The sequence below is a fragment of the Galeopterus variegatus genome, unplaced genomic scaffold (assembly GCF_000696425.1).
Source record: "Galeopterus variegatus unplaced genomic scaffold, G_variegatus-3.0.2 Scaffold968, whole genome shotgun sequence".
Lineage (NCBI taxonomy): Eukaryota > Metazoa > Chordata > Mammalia > Dermoptera > Cynocephalidae > Galeopterus > Galeopterus variegatus.
In genome coordinates this window covers 272,548-293,552 of record NW_007727079.1, presented here as the reverse complement: position 1 = coordinate 293,552, position 21,005 = coordinate 272,548, and the positions used below count along the sequence as shown (strand labels likewise).

Below are 21,005 nucleotides of genomic sequence, written 5' to 3'. Positions count from 1 at the left end.
AAAAAAAAAAAAAAAAAAAAAAAAAAAAAAAAAAAAAAAAAGCTGTGGGCTTCCAGGTTGTGTTGGGAAGTTTGGAGGTGGAGTAATAGTGACATGATCAATGCAACATTTAACAAAAGCTGTTTTTAAAGCGTTTTTTTTTATTGCAAAACTGTATAGCATGCACTCAGAAGAGGGTGCATAGCTTAAGCATTTAGCTCCGTGAATTTGCACAAATTGAATGTACACCCTTGTAGCCAGCACCTCCCCAAGCCCCAGAAGCCCCCTCATGCTTTTTTCCTGCCATTATCCCTCAAGTGCTATATTTTCTTTTAAGCTTTTTGCATTTTGACATAATTATGGAACTATACAGGAAGATTCTGTGCACCCTTCACCCCAGCCTCCCCCAGTGTTAACATCTCGCATAACAACAGTATAACAAAGAAACCAGGTAACCCATATTACTGCCATCCAGGAAGCTTATTCAAATTTTACATGCTCTCATTGATGTGTGGTGTGTGTGGTTCTGTATCATTTTGCACCAGCAGTTATGAGAGTTCCAGTTGCCCTGCATCCTTGTCAGCCCTTAGTATTGTCAGATTATTATTATTATTTTAGGAATTCTGCTGGATTCATAGTGGAATGTCACCACAGTTTTAGTTTCTATCACTGTAGATTAGTTTTGCCTATTTTATTTATTTATTTATTCATTTTGTTCTTTTTGAGATTGGCCGCACTGCGCTCAGCCAGTGAGCGCTGTGAGTGCACCGGTCATCCCTATATAGGATCCGAACCCGCAGCGGGAGCGCTGCTGCGCTCCCAGCGCCGCACTCTCCAGAGTGCACCACGGGCTCGGCCCTAGTTTTGCCTATTTTAGAACTTCGTATAAATCATGTAATATATACTCTTTGTCCAGCTTCTTTTGCTTAACATGATGTCTCTGAGATTTATTTATGGTTTTGTGTATGTTAGTAGTTTGTTCATTGTTATTGCTACGTACTATTCCATGGTAGGAATACACCACAGTTTGTTTATGCTTTCTCCTAGTGATGGACATTTAGGTTCCTTCCATCTTATGGCTATTATGACTAGGTTTTAGTAGATACTGTCTCCCAAATGGGTTATGCCAATTTCTCCTCCCACCAACAGCACGTTAGATGGTGAGTGGCACTTGAGGAGATTCATCTTAAGCATGTGTCATTGACCCTCTTTGGTGGTGGTTTCTTTGGGAGGGAGGCTGGGCATTCGTGGTTCCTGGTGGCCTCCTTGCTCTATTTTAAGGGTCTCTATTAGGGAAAAACTTCATGGGAAATGTGTTATGTCTGCTCTAAGAATGTCCTCGAGGATCATTACATTACACCATGTCCACTTCACGAGGGTTCTCAGAAGAAATTCTTGTCGAGTCTCAGTGGCAGAAATAATTTCACTTCGTCCGAGCACTTGGTTTGTTCTTATTTTAAGGGCACTGTGAATTGGGCAAGTGGTCAAGTTACACACATGGGAGGGATTTAAATATATAGTGTCACTTGTTTTTCTGTTAGCTTTACTAATGACTCCTTTTTGTTTGACTTCCTGTTTTTCTTTTACTGCTACTTCCAGTCTATGCTTTCTTATTATATTTTATGAATTCTCGGGAGCCATCTTTATACTTTTCTGGTACAGGGAGGGTTATAGTAAATACATGCCCCTTGTGCCGTGATTTGGGGGTGTCTTTGGCCATGCAGCAGAGCAATGCCCCAGCTCTGTTAGGTGTTCGAAGGGCCATCTAGCAGAAGGGGGGACCTTCCTGTGACCTTGGCCTCCTTAATGGTTGACTAACTGGCCTCAGACCAGTATGTAAAGCACAGGCAAATCCTCAAGCAGCCTCTTGGAGCCGGCCGGCCACGCTGTCCTTAGCCTTAGAATTTGCTGGCTCTGCCCAACCCTGTCTGCACCCAAGCCCATTCTACCGCCCTTTCTTTGTCGAGCTGCCTCTCTGCACTTTCCTTGATGCTGTTAGCCTTGTAGCATTTGTCTTTTTCACTTTCTTTTGAGTTTTTCAGCTTGCCCTTGCCCTACAAATCCTGGGGTGGGGGTGGCATTAATATCATCCTCTGCCTTGGTCCCCTCTCTTCTCTTGTTCAGCTGAGTTGCAAGTTTCTTCTGTTGATTGACAAGAACGTGTGCTGACGAGAGGAGGGGGCAGGACTGGCCCTAAATCCCTAAATCTGGCAGCTGTGGAAAGGAATGAGCTCCCCAAACAGGCTCTCCCCCCACCACACCCCTGGTGTTGAAAAAGGAGCTAAGAGTGACAGCTGTGAAGTTTCCCGAATTAGGGGGCCCAAGTCAAAGGTTCCCCCAGGGTACAACAGCCTCAGGATTGAATTAAATAGGAAGCAGGCAAGTGATTTGAGAAGGTTGTGGGTGCTGCACACACATTAGAGGTTGTTCTGTTGATACATGCATCTCTCCGATTGCCTCCTGTCCTGTGGGAGATGAAGACAGTGCTCTGAAAATTCTGGCTGTGTAGAGAATTGACAAAAATCTGCTATTCTCTTGTAGCCAGGAAGGCTGGACAGGTACTGAGGGTTAGTGGGGGGCAGCTTGATTGTGATCAGGGGAGAGGCAGTGTCCATTCTCCTGGGATCCTTGTGGTGTGTATCCCTGGTTTTTGGTGACAAGTTGAGATGGCAGATGGGCAGATCGGAGAGCTGTGGCTAATTCTAGGCCCCACATTGTATTCAAAACAGCAGAGCTGTTGCTCTCTGGTTGTCTTAGTTCATTTTGTGCTGCTATAACAGATTAACTGAGGCTAGGTAATTTAGAAAGAACAGAGATTCATTTCTTACAGTTCTGGAGGCTGGGAAGTCCCAGGTCAAGGGGACTGCATCTGGCGAGGACCTTCTTGCTGTGTCATCCCATGGCAGAAAGCAAAAAGGCAAGAGAGCCTGCACATGAAAGAGAAAGAAAAGGGGCTGAACTCACTCTTTTTATCAGGAAACCACTCCCTCAGTAACTAACCCACTCCCACAATAACAGCAATAATCCATTCATGAGGGCAGAGCCCTTGTGACCTAATTACCTCTTAAAGGTCCCACCACTGAACACTGTTGCATTTCCAACACATGAACTTTGGAGGACACATTCAAAACCATAGCACTGGTAGCTATGATAGCTCTCCATCACTGGGCATATTCAAATAGAGGCTAGATGAATACCTGTCAAAGTATTTTGGAAGAGATCTCTGTATCGGGCGGGAATTTGGGTCCTTCTAAGATAGATAACCTATAATTTCCAAGATATATGGGAAAATACTTTCTTTTCTTTTTTTTTTTGAAAGATGACCGGTAAGGGGATCTTAACCCTTGGCTTGGTTTCGTCAGCACCACGCTCAGCCAGCGAGCTAACCGGCCATCCCTATATGGGATCCGAACCCGGGGCCTTGGTGTTATCAGCACTGCACTCTCCTGAGTGAGCCACGGGCTGGCCCGGAAAATACTTTCAATGAGGGTTACTTGTTGCACTGGGTCGGTATTGAGTGTAGAATGGATCCAAACACAGACGCGTGAGTTGTCAGGGACTAGCTTGGTTTTCCCAGTCCCTGAGGAACTATTTAAGGTATTATTATGGATTGAATTGTGTCCCCTGAAGTTTAATGTGTTGGAGGTTTGGTCCCCACTGTGACAGTGTTAAGAGGGTAGGAAATCCTATTATGGTAATTGAAAGGTGGGGTTTTGAAGAGGTGGTTAGACTGTAGGAACATGCCTAGTGAAAGGGTTAATAATAGTGGTTGGGGGTGTGATTCTGAGGTCTTTAAAAGATGAGCATGAGAGTCTCTCTCTGCTCTGCCACTCTCCCATGTGAGACCCCTGCACTGCTATAAAGCCACCACCAAAGAAAACCCTCACCAGATGTGTTCCCTGGACTTTGGACTTCCCAGCCCCTGAAACAGTAAGCAATACCAGTTCCAGGTATTTTGTTATAAGCAACAGAAATGGACTAATACAGGTGTGGATGATCACAGATGAGTGGCTCTGAGCCCTGCCCCTGGTGTGTTCTCCACCAGAGTAGAGGTAGTGGTTCCTTGATAGCAGCGCTTCAAGAGGAGCAGCCATCTGAAAGTGAAGCGGGAAAAAGAGTGAGGAAATCCACCCCAGACCCTCTCCTGAGACCCTTGCTGAAGTGGCTGGGACAGGGTGTGGCAAAAGCCCCCCTTTCCTTTCCAGCCCTGAGTTCCCAAGAGTCCTTCCCCACCCATGGCTTGTTCTCACTGTCAGAAGCAACTGGATAAATCCCTTGCCACTCGTTGGCCCAAGACGTGCAGGGACACTGGACACTGCACATGATTCTGAGACAAGGATGTAGGCCAGGCTGGATGGGGACACTGAGAGGCACAGGAAAGTGCTTCCTGCTCAAACTGCTGGCATCTGAGCTCAGGAGGAATCAGTGGGGATGGAGTAGGGGAGGACCTCCCTGGAAGACATCTGTCTCCAAGTCTTTCCTAGATTCAGACTTTCAGGATAAAGGGGAAAGGAAACCAGCAGTGCAGTGTCCCTCCCTGAACACCTGGTCTCTGCTGGAACCTGGGCAGGGATGGGTTACTCCCTTATCTGCTGGGCAGCTTAAACCTGAAAGTTCTTTACATTGAGCTAAAATGTGTTTTGTATAGGCGCTCACCCATCAAATCAGATTTTTCCCTCAGGAACCATACAGAACAAGCCTGAATTTTCTTCCATGTGGCAGCACTTTAGCAATTGAGACTTAATTGTCGGGTCCTCCAAATAAACATTAGTGACTATGGTGTTGACTCACCAGTTCTGGGGACCTCTTAAGACTCAGTTGATAGCAGAAACTTTTCCAGGGATATACATACTTCTTTCCCTTTCTAGAATCTCCTCTTTTTCCCATATTTCCCCGAGCATATGGCTCCCAGACTCAGATCCACAGTAGCCTGTGCCACAAACCTGCCATCCCTTTGCCCCAAAGCTCTACCTTCCATCCTTCCAGGCTTTTAACACCCACTTGAAGCAGCCAGGCGTAGGACTACCTAGATTTGTCAAGCACTGATATGGGTCATCCTTTATTTACCAAAAGGATCTCCTACTTTACAAAGTAATTCACCAAATGATTACTCTAGAGTCTGGGTAGGCATCTGCAAACTATAGCCTGGAACTGGCCCACTGTCTGTTTTTATAAATAAAATTTTATTGGGACACATCCTTGTCCATTCATTGTCTATTGTCTATGGCTGCTCTCACACTACTGAGTCAGAGTTGAGGGGTGGCGGATGGCCACAAAACAAATTATTTACCACCTGGCCCCTTACAGAAGAAGCTGACTGACCCTGGCTCCAGGGCAGTGGAAGTGGGACCTGAGTGGCCGCAATGCATGGTTTTCTCCTGGGTCCTGCCTCTTGTTCTCAGATACATTTCCTCCCTGTTTATCCAAGGCAGCCAGAGGTTCTTAGATTGGGAAGATGGCGGTGGTGGTGCTGGGTGATGTGGGATAAAACCAACATGGAGATTTCATAGACCTGAGTGAGATCTGTTTGAGAATTTGTGACTTGAGAGTTTCTTTTCTTCTTTTTTGGTGGCTGGTGGGTACAGGGGTGGAACCCTGGACCTAGGTGTTATCAGCACCATGCTGTAACCACATGAGCTAACCAGACAGCCCTAGAGTTGATTTTCAATGAAGCCTGTCTTCCTTTTTAATTTATCTTCATTTCCAAGCAGGGTAACTTTTCTTTTTATTCAATTAAAAAAAAATGTGGTAAAGTATACATAATATAAAATTTTCCATTTTAATTATTTTTTTTTCCCATCAAGTATTTATTGAATTCTACTTTTACTCCAAGGTGTTATGTAATATGAGAACAAGTATAAGACTTGGTCTCTGCCCTGAATAAAACTTTAGCTTCTTGTTATAGAAGCAACATGTACATGAGATTTACACATATTATGCTAATTGAGAATAACTGAATATTAAACTGGTATTAGAACTTTGAAATTAGAATATTACTGAATTTAAGAAAGAGCTAAAATAATGTAAGTCTTTCCTGGAAGATGTGGAGAATTGACTACGTCTTTGAACATTACGTAGTATTTGAAAAGTTGGTTCAAGTCATTCAAGTTTTGAATAAAGTTTTTTTTTTGATGCTCACATCAGAATAATTATTGTATTCAATAATATACACTATCATTGCTATTCGTGGCCCTTTACCCGTTCCCTCCCCTCTCCCTTCCCACTTCTAGTAAACTCAGTTGTATTTTTGAATGTCATATCTTTCTTTTATTTATATATTTATTATTTTACCTCCCACTTATGAGTGAGAACATACAGTATTTCTCTTCCTGTGCCTGGCTTATTTCACTTAATATAATTTTCTCTAAGTTCATCTATGTTGCTGAGAATGGCAATATTTCATTCTTCTTTTTAACCTGACTAATATTCCATTGTGTATATATACCACATTTTCCTTATCTAGTCATCTGATGATGGACACTTAGGTTGGTTCCAACTTTTGGCTGTTGTAAATAGAGCTGCAATAAACATGAGGGTGCAGGTATCTCTTCGACATGGTGCTTTCCATTCCTTTAGGTATATACCCAGCAGCAGAATTGCTGGATCTTATGGCAGTTCTATCTGAAGTTGTTTAAAGGAATCTCCATACCATTTTCCATAATGGCTGCACCAATTTACAGCCCCATCAATAGTGTAGGAGGGTTCCCTTTTCTCCACAGCCTCATCAGCATTTGTCGTTCTCTGTCTTTTTGATAATAGCCAGTCTAACTGGGGTGAGATGGTATCTTAATTTTTTTTCTTTTTTAAAGATGACCGGTAAGGGGATCTTAACCCTTGACTTGGTGTTGTCAGCACCACACTCTCCCAAGTGAGCTAACCAGCCATCCCTATATAGGGATCCAAACCCATGGCCTTGGTGTTATCAGCACCGCACTCTCCCAAGTGAGCCATGGGCCAGCCCTTAATATGGTTTTGATTTGCATTTCCCTGATGCTGAGTGATGTTGACCATTTTTTCATTTGTCTGTGGCCATTTGTATGTCTTCCTTTGAGAAATGCCTATTCAGCTCCTTTGCCCATTTCTTAACCTGGTCATTTGTTTTTTTACTGTTTGAGTTCCTTGTATATTCTGGATATTAATCCTTTGTCAGATGCGTAGTTTGCAAATATTTCCTCCCATTCTGTAGGTTGTCTTTTTGCTCTGTTAATTGTTTCCTTTGCTGTGCAGAAGCTTTGATATAATAGTTTACTTTTAGTAAATAGTAATAGTAGTTTGATATAATCCCATTCACTTTTCCTTTTGTTGCCTGTGCTTTGGGGGTCATATTCATAAAATCTTCGCCCAGTTCTACTTCCTGAAGTGTTTCCCCTGTGTTTTCTTTTAGGAGCTTTATAGTTTCAGGTCTTATATTTAAGTCTTTAATCCATTTTGAGTTGATTTTGGTGTATGGTGAGAGGTACAGGTCTAGTTTTGTTCTTCTACATATGGATGTTCAGTTTTCCTAGCACCATTTATTTAAGAGGCAGTCTCTTCCCCAGTGTATGTTCTTGGTGGCTTTGTTGAAGATCAGTTGACTTTAGGTTTGTGGGTTGATTTCTGGGTTCTCTGTTCTGTTCCATTGGTCCAAGTGTCTGTTTTTATGCCAGTACCATGGTGTTTTGATAATTATAGCTTTGTAGTATAGTTTGAAAAAAGGTAGTGTTATGCCTCCAGCTTTATTTTATTTTTTGTTCAAGATTGCTTTTGCTGTTTGGGGTCTTTTTTTGTTCCATATGAACATTAGGATTGTTTTTTCTATTTCTCTGAAGAATGTTATTGGCATTTAATCATTTTTTTTTTCCTTTTTGTCTTTTTTCGTGTCCGGCAACAGATCGCAACCCTCAGTGTCGCGCCCGTACCGGACCAGGACCGGCAACGGGATCACAACCCTCGGTGTTGCACCCGCACCTCGCTCAGCCAGTGAGCGGGAACCGGTCTGTATATGGGATCCGAACCCTCGGCGGGAGCGCCGCTGTGCTCCCAAGCGGTGCACTGCAGCAGTGCACCACCGGGCCGGCCCGGCATTTAATCATTTTAAATGTACAGTTCAGTGGCATTAAGTACCTTCACAATGTTGCATAATTATCACCACCATCCATCTCCAGAACTTTTTCTTCATCCAAACAGAAACTGTGTACCCATTAAACACTAACTCTTTGTCCCTCCTTCCCTAGCTCCTGGTAACTGCTATTCTTCTTTCTGTCTCTGTGAATTTGACTATTCTAGGTAGCTCATATAAATGAAATCATACAATATTTATCTCTTATGGGCTGAATTGTGTCCCCCTCAAAATTCATATGAAACCTAACTCTCAGTACTCAGAATGTGACTATATTTGGAGACAGGGCCTTTAAAGAGGTAGTTAAAATGAGGTCATTGGGGTAGGCCCTAATCCAATTTGACTGGTGTCCTTATAAGAAGGGGAGATTAGGACACAGACAACACACAGAGGGATGACCGTGTGAAGACACAGGGAGAAGACATTGTTAACAGCCAAGGAGAGAGGTCTCAGAAGAAAGCACACCTACTCATACCTTGATCTTGGACTCTGAGCCTCCAGAATTGTGAGAAAACAAATTTCTGTTGTTTAAATCACCCAATCTGTGGTGTTTTGTTATGGAAGCCCCAGCAAACTCATACATTGTCCTTTTGTGTCTGGCTTGTTTCGCTTAAGCATGACATGTTCAAGGTTCATCCATGTTGTAGCATGTATTAGTTTCATTTCCTTTTATGGTGGACTAATAGTCCATTGTATGCATATATCATATTGTGTTTACCCACTCATCTGCTGATGGACTCTTGGCTTGCTTCCATCTCTTGGCTGCTGTGGATGGTGCTGCTATGAACATGGATGTGCAAGGATCTGTTCGGTAATACAAATGGGGTGTCTTTCAACCTAAGCAGGGTTGGGTTCACCCTTCCCTGCCCACCTGGGTTTGTCTTCTTGTAGCTTGCTATGATGCTTCAGCCTCAAAGAGGTAACCGTTGGACATGGGGTCAGCCTTCAGACGCATAGACCTCGGCCCCCTTTTCCTGATGTGGTAATACCTCTCTGACCCTGATGGTGTTAACTTAGGTTGATGGGAAAAGTCATGGGTTTATGAGTTAGACAGATCTGGGCTCAAATCCAGGTAACTCCATTCCTAGTTGAGTGATGTTGAACAATTACTTCACCTCCCTGACCCTTAGTCTTTTCTTTGTGAATGGTGAGAATATGCCCACCACGCATTACACATAAGGCACCTGGCACAGAGTAGATACTTCATTTTCTTTTAGTCCCTTTTCTCTCCTGTGTCCAACCGTTACCTCTTCCCCTACAGCAAGACCCTCCCCAAGCCATGCATTTGGATTGGAAGATTCATTACTGGTGTGTTAGGGTTCTCCAGAGAAACAGAGCCAATAAAGCATACATTTAAAGAGAGAAATTGTGGGAGCTGGCAAGTCCACGATTTGCAGGGATGCTGGCAGGCTGGAAGTTCCAGCAAGAGTTGATGTCATGATGATGAGTCTGATGATGGTCAGTCTGAGGGCAGAATTTCTTCCTCCTCAGGGAGCCTCAGTCTTTTCTCTTAAGGCCTTTGACTGGATGAGGCCCGTGCACGTTATGAAGGGTGATCTGCTTTCCTAAAAGTCTGCTGTTTTACATGTTAAAAATACCTTCGCAGCAACATCCAGATTGGTGTTTGACCATACAAATGGCAGCATAGCTCAGCCAAGTTGACACATAATATGAACCATCTCAATTGGTAACATGTTAGTTCTCTTCAAACTGATCCATAGATTCATTGTAATCCCAATTCAAATCCAAGAAGGCTTTCAAAAAAAAAATTGACAGACTGATCTTAAAATTCATGTGGAGGTGCAGAAGAAGTAGAATTTTGTCTGTCTAGAATTCTGAAAGAGAAAAGCAAAGTTGGAGTATTCGTACTACCTGATTTCTAGACTTATTAGGAGGTCACAGAAAATCAAGCCAGTGTATTAGCAAAAGGATAAACGCATACATCAATAGAACAGATTATAGTCCAAAAATAGATTCACACATGTATGGTCAGTTGATTTTCAAAAAATCGACTTGTAGACAAATGTTCATAGCAGCTTTATTTGTAATAGCCCAAGCTTGGAAACAACCCACACGTTCAATAGGTGACTGAATAACAAACTGTGGTCTGTCCATACAATGGACCGCTACTTAATAATAAAAAGAAATGCATTATTGATACACACTACAACATTGATAAATCTCAGGATAATTTCACTGAGTGAAATAAGCAGATAAAAAAGAACACACAGTATGATTCCATGTATAGCAAAATCCAGGGAATGCAAACTGGTGCGTATTGATGGAAAACGGATCAGTGATGGGGGGGAAGGGGTAGGACAGAGGGTCTCTGAAGGGACATGAGGAAAAATTGGGGGGTGAGGAATCTGGTCACTATCTTGATTGTGGTGATGGCTGCACAATTAAATACCTGTGTCAGATTTATCAAATTGCACCCTTTACCCACATGTCATTGGTTGTATGTCAACATACCTCCATAGGGCTGTTTAAGAAAATGTCAAGCATCTCACACATAACAGATGTGTAATTTACATTGAGTTCATTTCCTCCATGGCCCACTGCTACCTCCTCCCTTCCCATTGTCACTGTCACCGCTGGCCAGATAAGCCAGAGGCTGCATTCTCTCAGCTTCTGACTCTTGGGGCTGCCACACGCTCCTAGGGAAATTGCATCAAACAGCACTTTGCAGAGGCAACAGAACTTTCTGGAACCCCTGCACCATTGGAAATGGATCTCTATTGCTCCACTCTCCGACTTACATCCCAACCCCAGCCCCACTTGGTGTCCCCTTTTCCCTCTGGTCAGCATTCTCTCTCTTCCAGAGGCCAAGGAAAATCAGGCTCCCAGCCTTCAACCTCAAAGGGCAGGGGGCACAGGTTTTCCTGAACTGACCGTCAGCCGGAGCATGCATCAGTGCCCATCAAATAGGACCTCTTATTTGCCCTACAACTTCTTCCTTCCAATGGAGGCATGTCAAGGCCCCTGCCCTAGACGTTAAGGTCAAGTTAGAGCAACTTCTGGGATGATTCGGGCTCCTAACTCCTAGACCTTAGCCTGGAGGCTGCCTCACTTTACTTCTGTTACCCCAGCCCTGTTATCCGTACCATGTAATCCCCCGATGCTAGCGGGGAGAGTCCAGCCCTGGGCCCTGCCTTCCAGGGCCTGGCAGCTGGGACAGTCACAGCAGCCACTGGGACTCCGCGAGCCTGCTGGGGTCTGGGCCTCTTCCCCATCACGTCCGCCCAGTTGCCCTAGTGACTGTGTAACCCTTCTCCCCCCGCGGCTGCCTGATGCTGCCACCCGCGCCGCTGTATAAATAGAGGCTTGGAGCAGCTGGCCTCTCTTGGCAGTCACCATGAGGGCGCTGGTCCTGCTCTGCTGCTTCGTGGCCTCGCTCCTGCTCTCGGGACAAGCAGGTAGGCCCCCACCCTGTCACTGTCCAGGCCCACACTGTGCCCTCAGCCCTCTCTGGGGCTTTCTGTGTCATGGTGGGTGGATGGCTGGTCTCACCTAATCACCCTTCTCTCCAGGGCCCTGGGCCATGGAGAAAGAGCCAGGTGCCCAGGGGAACTGGGGGACAGTTAGGGACCGGGGCGAAGGCCAGAGGAAGAAGAAGCAGCAACCGAGAGAGGCCTAGGCCAGGGGCCAGAGAGGAGGGTCTGGCCTGTAGATGCTGGGAAAAGGTACCCCAAAAGTCAAGACTGGAGGGGCCTCTGAGACAGACCACAGAACACCATCTTGGAGCTGGAGGTCATTCGGGTGACCCTCCCCCAGTGGGAGATGGGGTGGAGGCCTTAAGTCCAGCTGGAGACCCGGGCTTGCATGACGCAGGACAGAGGGACACCATGGGCAAAGCTGGGGAGCGTTTTGGGAATAGTGGGATGGTGTGGGAATTGGTGTGGGATAGGACTGGAAATTGAGTCAGTGGTTGGGCTGGAAACAGAACTGGACATGGGGTTTGGAAGGGGACTGGGACCTGTTCTGGCGTGGAGCTTGTGCGGGGCGGGGGCTTTCATCAGAACGGGGCTCAGCTTTGCATGCAGGGCTTTCCTTTGGCGTCTCAGCACTTCGTAGCAGAGCTGGTGGCTTGGGTTGCAGCATGGGGGTTATTTATAGGTTGTGGAGCGGACACCGGATCATTTTGCCACCTCTCTGGCTCCTAAGACTCTTGGAGCTGGGTTTGCCTTGGGGATGCTTCAGGGAGGTGCTCTGAGGATCCCCCTAGGAATCGAGGACTCCCCACTTGGTCTTTTTATGACTCGGCAGCAGTCATTACCTGGCCCAGCCCTGTCTTTGCACATGGGGCTGTGGGGGCCCAGAGTTCAGTCTCTCAAGTCTTTGAGGTTCTGTCCCTTGAGAACAGAGGCTGTGAGGATACAGTCCCATCAAGGAGAACAAAAGCCATTCCTCCAGGGACCAGGCCCATAGGATGGGGGGCTACAGCCCTCACATGTGCTGCTGGGCCCTGCCCTTGTCTGTCCTTGAGTTAATTTGGGCTCTGTGGGGCTGCTGTGGCTGGAGTAGTGAGTATTCCAAGTGGCTGTCAGGTGGCTAAGTATGGAAACAGCCGTGTAATTGGATCCTGAGCCCCAAGCCACCCTCTCCCTCTCGCAGCCCCTCCTCTGCTGGGCCCAGCCCCAGCTGCCACCTCGAGCAGCTTCCACACAGCAGGGCCCCAGGAATTTTTAGCCTTTTAGGGACATCCTTTATCTTTCCTCCCACGGAGGGAACTGGACATGTGGGATGTTCCACAGGCCTTGCTGGAGGCTCTGTCCCTGGGGAAAGGAGGCAGGCAGGTGCTTTGTGCAAAGGTCCTATCTTGGCACCCTCCCTTCCTGGGCTCTGCAGTGTGCGTCTGCCCAGGACCATCTCCCAGTATGGAAGCTCCCCTTCCCCCTCAATCCTGCTCACACTTGGACTGTGGGTTTTATCACTGCTCTGCTCCAGTTGTAGATTGTATACCCAAGAGGATGGCTTCCTCCTGCACTAACTGGAAGGTTCCAACCCACAAGGTGGCTTCCCTATACCTCTAAAGTGACAGTCCTTCCTAGTGGCTGGTTTCCCCCCAGAATTGTGCCACTGGTAAATGCCACCCTACCCAAAGGTAGTGTCTTTGCTCCTGAGTTCCACCACCCTATCCTGTTTCCCTCCCCATCTCGCTAACCCCCTTCCTGCCCACCTCCCAGGGTGGGGACCCTGCAGAGCTTCTCTTCCTTCTTCTGTCCCCCATGTTGCTCCAGGGTTGCTCTGGACAGGGGTGATGGTTGTGCAGCCTCCGCTCTTCATCTCCCTGTGAGGAGACCAAGTGCCCCCCCGCCCCTGGCTATCCATCGCCAGCACCTGTGCCAGGCCTCAGATGGAGCAGCCAGGCCCCTGTCACCAGACACCTCCCCAGTCCCCACCTCCAATCTGCTGCCTCCAGTCCTTTGTAATTTGCAGGGTCCTCCTCTGTCTGGGGGACCTGGCTTGGGGATCGGCCTGCTCAAGGACTCGGGGAAAGGATCCTAGAGATGGCTGGCCAGTCTCCTCATTGTCCAGGTGGGGGAAGGAGATCTAGAGTCGAGTCAGGCAGGAACACAGGCCAGCTGTTTTCACCCACCCAAGATTTCCCTTCCTCTACCCACCTGCCTCTCCCAGACGGACCCGGCCTGGACTCTTAGCCCCCTCTGCCTGCTGGGTGAGTGGAAAGGGGAGGGATAAGGGCCGTGCTTCTGGCCCCCTGACTCCCCAGATAGTGGGGTGGGTGCGGGGTGCTGAGGAACCATTTCTTTGGGCATTTATTGCTAAAGGCTGAATTTGGGACATCTTTGCAGGCTGCCTGTGGTCCTTCCTGTTGCTTGATACGGAGACTAGGGACTGGCATTCTGTGTGTGTTCATCATCGTTCCTTCTCCACGTCCAGCCCAGCCCTGGTGTGCAGAACCGCCAATCTGCTCTGTGCACCCGGGCTTGCCCATCTGTGAGCACCCATGAGAGACGAGGGTGCCGGTTGACCATCAGGGAGCCCCTTATCCACCTGCTCCTCACCCACCCCAGGCTGGGAAAGAGGACAGGGCAGCCCTGCTGCCATGATCCACCCTGGGGAGGGCTGCTACAAGAAGGTGGTGAGCTCAGGGGGCTTGGGGAGAGAGCAGACCCCAGAAGCCTTTCCAGCCCCCTGAAACTGCATCCCCAGCTCGCCCCCTGACTCCTAGTTTGGCGTGGCTGGACGGGCCCATAGGGAGCTAGTCTGGGAACTATGCATCCCTATGCATCCCCCCCTGAAAGAGTGACACCTTGCTGGGTGGCCTTTGGAACTGCAGTTTAGGAAGTGCTGGTTTGTCCCACATCCGGGTGTTACAGTGAAGGTCACATGGCTAGTTCATGGTGGGCCAGAGCTGGAATTCAGGTCTCTTCACTCCCTGGCCAGTGCTCTTTCCTTTATTCCCTTGAGGGAGGTCCAGATGAGGCCATTTGGTGCTTACATGGGTATGGTGCACTGGGACACAGACTAATCCCTGTGGACACAGAAGGAAGATGGTGTTTCTGCTCTTTGACCCTGCCTGAGGGGATGAGGACAGGGCTCGTGCATCCTGGCGGGAAGTGTGGGGTCCGTGCTGTGGGCAGCTGGGGTGGGGTACCCAGGCTTAGCTTGCTGTCGTGGGCACATGCCCTCTCCTCCACACCAAATCTAGCCTCCTCATGGCACAACCCCTGATGTGTCAATTCTGCTCAAGTGTGCAAAGCTTTTCAATTCAAGCACGTTGCTGCATTTTATCATTCGTGAGCTCATCCCATATTTATGGCAACCCTACTACTTGTGAAGTACAGTCCTAGGGGGACTCAGATAGGCACTTTGTCCTGGTGTGCTTGCAGGCCGGAAGGGGACCTCATAGCTGTCCCTGTGCAAATAAGATGCACAGAAGTGTCCTGAGGGAGGTGCAGGAAAAGGGAGGTGGGATTGAGGGAAAATGGAGGTTAACTTGAGTTGAGTGGATCAGGAAATGTTTTACAGATGAGGGAACATTGGAGCTAGGCCTCGAAGAAAGTAGGATTCAGACATGGAAGGATGGCAGGAAGGGAGTTTCAGGGAAAGGGAACAGGATGAGCCCATGCATGGAGCCAGAAGAATGGGGTGGTGGGCTGGCCGGTTAGCTCAACTGGTTAGAGTGCAGTGCTGATGACAACAGCAAGGTCAAGGGTTCAGATCCCTGTCCTGCCCAGCCACCAAAAAAACAAAAAAACAAAAAAAAAAAAAAGGAAGAAGAAGAAGTATGGGGCTCTAGCAAGAAGCAGGAGAGGGGACCCTTGCTCTGTCTCAGATAAGGGCGGGCACAGGGAAGTGGGGGCAGAGGGCATCTATTTGGGAGGTGAGGCTGGGGCTTGAGTGTTACGTCGTCGAGGCGGAGGGCTTTATTCTGCAGGCCATGGTAGCCACAAATCCCTCTGGCAGTTGTTGGTGGGAAGGAGGAGGTGGAGGAGAGACAGATTAGTCACTGTGTCAGGAATGCAGGTGAGAGGGCGTGGCCTGGGGGGATGGGAAGGGAGAGAGAGGGCGGACTCCACCAGTAGCTGGAGCCTTCTCAACCGGGCGAGCTAGGCAGGGTGGGAGCTCTTACAGGTTTCGTTTAGGTGACTGGGGGAATGATCTCGCCAGAAAAAGACACCAGGAATATAGGAGAGAATAAGTTTTAAAAGTTCAGTTTGGGACATTGTGAATGTCAGGTGCCAGTGGGACGTCCGGATGGAGATATGTAGCAGTCATTACAAAGGTGGGATTAGAGCTCAGGCATCTAGAAATGAGATTCGTGATGTAAAGATGAGGACGATGCTATGGGGACACCAAGGGAGAGAGATGCAGAGAGAGAGAAAGAAGAGATTCAAGGACCGAGCCTTGAGGAATGCTGGATTTGGGGAGTAGGAAGAGAAAAAAGATAGTAAATGAATTTCAGAAAGGCAGGAAGGGATCCAAGATGAGACTGTGACCAGGAAGCCAAGGTAAGGGACATCTTCTAAAACAAGGGGCAGCCAACGGGATTAAATATCACAGAGATGCAGAGGAAGACGAGGTGCTGATTTTGACAACCAGGAGGTCACTGATGGATTATGAGGGGTTTAAGAGTATTTAGTGAGGACGTGCAGGCCACATATTTAGACACAGAGACTTTTAAAAGTTAAGTTTGGAGGGATAAAGGCCAGTACCAGTGAGCAGGGGCAGATGCACTCGCAGAGGAAGAAAACATCTTTTTCCAACACTAGAGAAGACTGAGTGTGTCTATGAGCCAATGGGGAAGGAGCCTATGGAGAGAGATTGAAGAATACTGGGCAGAGATGACATCTCAGCTTTGGGAGGGTAGAGAAGGTCTGAACGTCTTGTGGGGAGACGTCAGGTAAACACTCAGCAGCACGGTGCCAGCCAGGGAGCTAAGCCAGGGAATGAGGCTTGTGGATCCCGGTCTACACTGGGGATGCTGCAGAGGGTGTGGAAAGCCACAGAGGCGAAGGAACCAGCCTCATCTTCCCAAGAACCCTTGGAGATGGAACTCGGGGTGCTCTGGGTGTATGGTACCGATGGTAGGGCTGAGACCAGCTCCTGGTCTCCAGTGCTGGAGAATAATTGGGCAGATCTGAGAGAGAGCTGGGAGGGGAAGTCAAAGAAGGATGAATGTTTTCATCACAATAAACTTTGGAGAGCCTGCCCCCTCACGCCAGAGTGCTGTAGAGAGCAAGGGGCAAAATTAGACTCCAAGTGCTACCATCGGAGATGGTGACATTACTCAGCAAATGTCTATCACATCTACAGTGGGGAAAGCGCCATGTTCTGACTCCATCAGGATTAGTTGTTTTGCAGAAATTGGCGAGGGAGGCACATGGCCTGAGTTACCTGGATGGTGACCTCGGGTCTCATTCTTCCTCATAGAGTGGAGACGGGAGCCCAGCCCTGGTCTCCCCCTTGGTGTGCTCCCTGCTGTGGGGCCTGTACTCTGCCCGTGGCCCATTGGCGGGGCTCCCTTTGGGATGAAGGGGGTGAGTAAGAAGGACGAGCTGACGGGCTCCTGCCCTCACCTGACTTCTCAGGCAAGCTTTAGAGCCAGGAGAAGACCATCTTCAGTGTCTGCATCCTCTCTGTTTGTCTCCTTTGTTCCCTCTTGGTGGCTCTCTTCCCTGCCACCGCTGTTGGCAACCTGTTCTGTCCCCCACTCCCTGCCGACTCTGAAACTCATCACAATGGGGAACTGATGGCCCAACAGCTTGGACTGTCACTTTCCCAAGTCACTCTGTTCAAAAGGATCTAAAAGATTTTAGCTAAAGCGATGCACCTCTAAGGTGGAATTTCCCATTGCTTTGGTGGGCAAGGTCTCTGAGGAGCCTGGATTCCCTGTGCAAAGGAGCTGAGATGTACAGTAGGGATTTTTCCCCCAGTCCTGAATGAATGCGTGAGTGAATGAATGAATGGATCAGAGCCATGGTGAATGCAGCTGTAGGGCTGCAAAATTGGGTTGCCCAGTTCTCATCCCAGCCTGGTGTCCGCAGCAGGAGGCAGAAGTGGTGGGTACAATTCCACAATGGGACCGGTCAAATTTAGCTGTTTCTGGAGATTGATCTGTTTGCTGGTCTATGTCAGGCTGTGCTGGGACTTTCTCTAGGATCAGGCAGTCCTGTCCCATCTGGTTTCAGCTTCATCCCTCTCCAGCCCAGAAGGTGGTCTTACTCAGAGTCCAGCTCCCAGGCGCATCTCCTCCACCTTGGGGACATACCTGCTACTTGTCACCAACTCCTCCCTCACAGAGGACTCCTGGAACTGTCCAATCAGAATGAAAGTGCTAGAATTAAATGTAATCATGTATTAAATTTAATTAATAATCAGAATTAAATCAGAATTTAATAAAAGATTTAATAAACAAGCAGGATTAAATCAGAACTTGATTTAATCAGATTAAAGTGCCCAAGCTATTAGGAGGTCAGCCATTCATACCTCCAGCCCAGGGCCTTACCGTAGCCTCCCTCCAGCTCTTCTCTGGCTGATGCGCCACCCTGGGGGGTGGGGTGAGGCTGTGTGGCCAAAGGCCCAATTCTAAGGGTGTGACAAGATCACAGTGCCATCCCAGAAGCCATGGAAACCATAGTGACTGTTGCTGTGCCCAGCTCCAGATCCCAGGCCTGGAAGTGTTCTGGGTGGGACATTGGCCCACCTGGGGTGGGCTCTCCTGGCTCATTGCAAGGGTGTTAACAAATGGGAAGAGGCTTTGCTCCCCCTCCCCCTTCTCTCTTATAACCTTGAGAGCCTTGACACATCTTCCAATTCCAAGCATTTAAGAGCACAGAATGAGTGTGGACCATGTGGCAGCCCTGAGGAGTGAAGAGGGACTCAGTGCAGAGTCTTGAAGAAAGGGGAGATGTGGCTCTCCTTGGGGAGCCCACCCTTTGGTCGGGGAAAGCAGGATAGGCTCGGAGGAAGGGTGGGGGCATGATGTGATCAGAAGGAAGCGGGAGAATGCGACACACATTCAGACTGGGATGCTTCATGACTTGAGGGGGCAGAGAGTGTGTGGTGTGTAACAAGAGATGGGGGTATATTTGAGGCAGAGGTGGGGTTCCCCCGGTGAGGCCTAGATCTCAGCCCCTCATCAGCCCTGCAAGGTCCTGGCTGGCTGCACCATGCAGGCAGGAACAGGCTGTGTCTCTGCCCCCAGGATCTGACCTCCTATTTGGGGAGATGACACACACTGAAAAAAAATGTAACTAACACCCGCCCCCAGCAACCTACGCTCTGGTTGGAGTTCAGAAGATGGCTGGGAAGGTTGGCCTCATGGAGGGGCAGGGTTTCAGCCGGACTTGGAGGAAGGGGACGATTGCTGGACTGTCCCTGGACTGTCCCTGAGAGGACAGGCAGCTGTGCTTTGGTTGAATTCTCTCATACCGCAGCATTGACACTCAGCGCAGCGTCGGGCTCGCTGACAGTGTCTGACGACGTCTAATGAATGAGCAGAAGATTTGTGCAGGAAGAGACATCCAAAGATGGTGATCAAAGCCAGGAGGTGGGGAGTTGCAGAGCGTGGCCCTGGCAGGGATGGGATGAGACCAGCTCTGTCTAGAATGTGGGGCTCATGATAGGGGGAGATGAGGCTTTCCTGATGTGTTGGGCCAGTGGAGAGGGTCTTGAATGCCAAGCCAAGTGGCTCCCTCAGGCCCTCAGTGGACTCCAGCCTGATCCCCTTCCGGCTAGTCCCACCCCCTTCTCCTCCCTCTCAGATATTTTTGGATCCTTCTAGAGCAGGGACTGCACTCTGAGTTCAAACAGGTGCAGGCAAAGTCTGACCTGGAGTCCTGGGCTTGCAGGAAGTGGGTTGCACTGGGAGCTCAACCCAGAACCAAGCCAGGGGAGAGCCCTGGGGTGTGGGAGCCCCTTCCCCTCACCCACCAGGTCACTGCCAAAACAGCGGCCCCTGGTCCTCCTCCAAGCTGCTATTCGGTCAGGACCTAGGCCAGCCCAGTTGCCGCCCATAGAATTTTCCCTAGATGGCAATAGGAAAAAGCTGGACAAGGCCTTTCCCTTGGAAAATACATCTCTGGCATGCATCTGGTTTACACAGCATTTAGTCTGGCAAGGCCTGCCTGTACACCTGCTTCTGCCAGAGCAGCCTCAAGCCAATTCGTTGGCTACTTAGTTTTTCCTGCATTCCTTCCTACCCTCATTCCGAGTGTCAGGTGGTAGAAGATTACTTATTTTTCCATCACTTACCCAAGGAGTCAAGAGACCAGGAATGTTCTCTGGGACCTGGGAAGGGGTCTGGAAAAAATCGAGAATGGGTCAAACACTCACCCTGCCCTGGGGGAAACCATTCCATGCTCAGGCTCCCTGTATAATGAGCTTGGGTACAAGCTGTGACAGTAATAGGAATCTGGTGGCAAACCCACCTCTTTCCCCTGTCTTTTCCTGCCTCGGCTTCCTTTCCGAAGTGGTGGTTAGACTGGTGGGCACTTCCCCGAGTCTCCCTCACCTGACGCTGCCCACACAGAGGCAGAGCAGTGGAAGCACCAGGATCCAGGGACCGAGCAAGCACTGGCTTTGTCACAAGTGAGCCACCAAGCCCCTTACCTTCTCTGCATCTGTTTCTTCCCCCGTAAAATAGAGACAATAACACTTGCCCTGTTTACAGCATGGGCTGTTACGTGATTAAAGGAAGAAACGTCGATCAGAAAAATTTTTTTTTTCCTTTTTGTCTTTTTTTGCTGACCGGTAACGGGATCGCAACCCTCGGTGTTGCACCTGCACCGCGCTCAGCCAGTGAGCGGGAACCGGTCTCCACATGGGATCCGAACCCTCGGCGGGAGCGCCACCGCGCTCCCAAGCGGCACACTGTAGCAGTGCGCCACCGGGCCAGCCCAGAAAAATATTTTAAGAAAATATTTAAAATATATATATATTTTTTCCTTTTTTTTGTCTTTTTTACTGACCGGTAACAGGATCGCAACCCTCGGTGTCGCGCCCGTACAGGGGACCGGCAACGGGATCGCAGCCCTCGGTGTCGCGCCCACACCGCGCTCAGCCAGTGAGTTGGAACCGGTCTCCACATGGGATCCGAACCCTCGGTGGGAGCGCCGCTGCGCTCCCAAGCAGCGCACTCTCCAGTGCGCCACTGGGCTGGCCCTAAAATATTTTTGATCAGACACTTTTTAAGGTTGAAGGATGATGACTGTAGGTCATCACTGTTGTGTGTATGCTGTGACTTGACTTTTCCCACCAGTTTCCTCAAATATCACAAAACATGAACGACTGGGAACATCCATCGACATTTCTGCTCCTGCTCAGGACTGTTAATATCCTTGGGATTCTCTGTCCTCAAAGAGCTTACAAACTAGGAGGGGAATGGTTCACACTCGTGATATGAATAGAGAACCATATAAGGCAGATGCGATCAGGGGCTAAAAATAAACAGCCAGGGAGT

General features: G+C 48.7%; 1 protein-coding gene across 1 annotated transcript in view; it reads left to right on the top strand.

Annotated features, from left to right (window-relative positions):
* Window positions 1-11,425: 11,425 nt before the first annotated feature.
* Window positions 11,426-21,005, top strand: part of SRL (sarcalumenin) — a 38,474-nt gene continuing 28,894 nt past the window's right edge. The window contains exon 1 of the mRNA XM_008573824.1: window positions 11,426-11,493. Within this exon, the coding sequence (XP_008572046.1) occupies window positions 11,433-11,493 (61 nt within the window). The 5' untranslated portion in view covers window positions 11,426-11,432. The remainder of the gene's footprint in view (window positions 11,494-21,005) is intronic.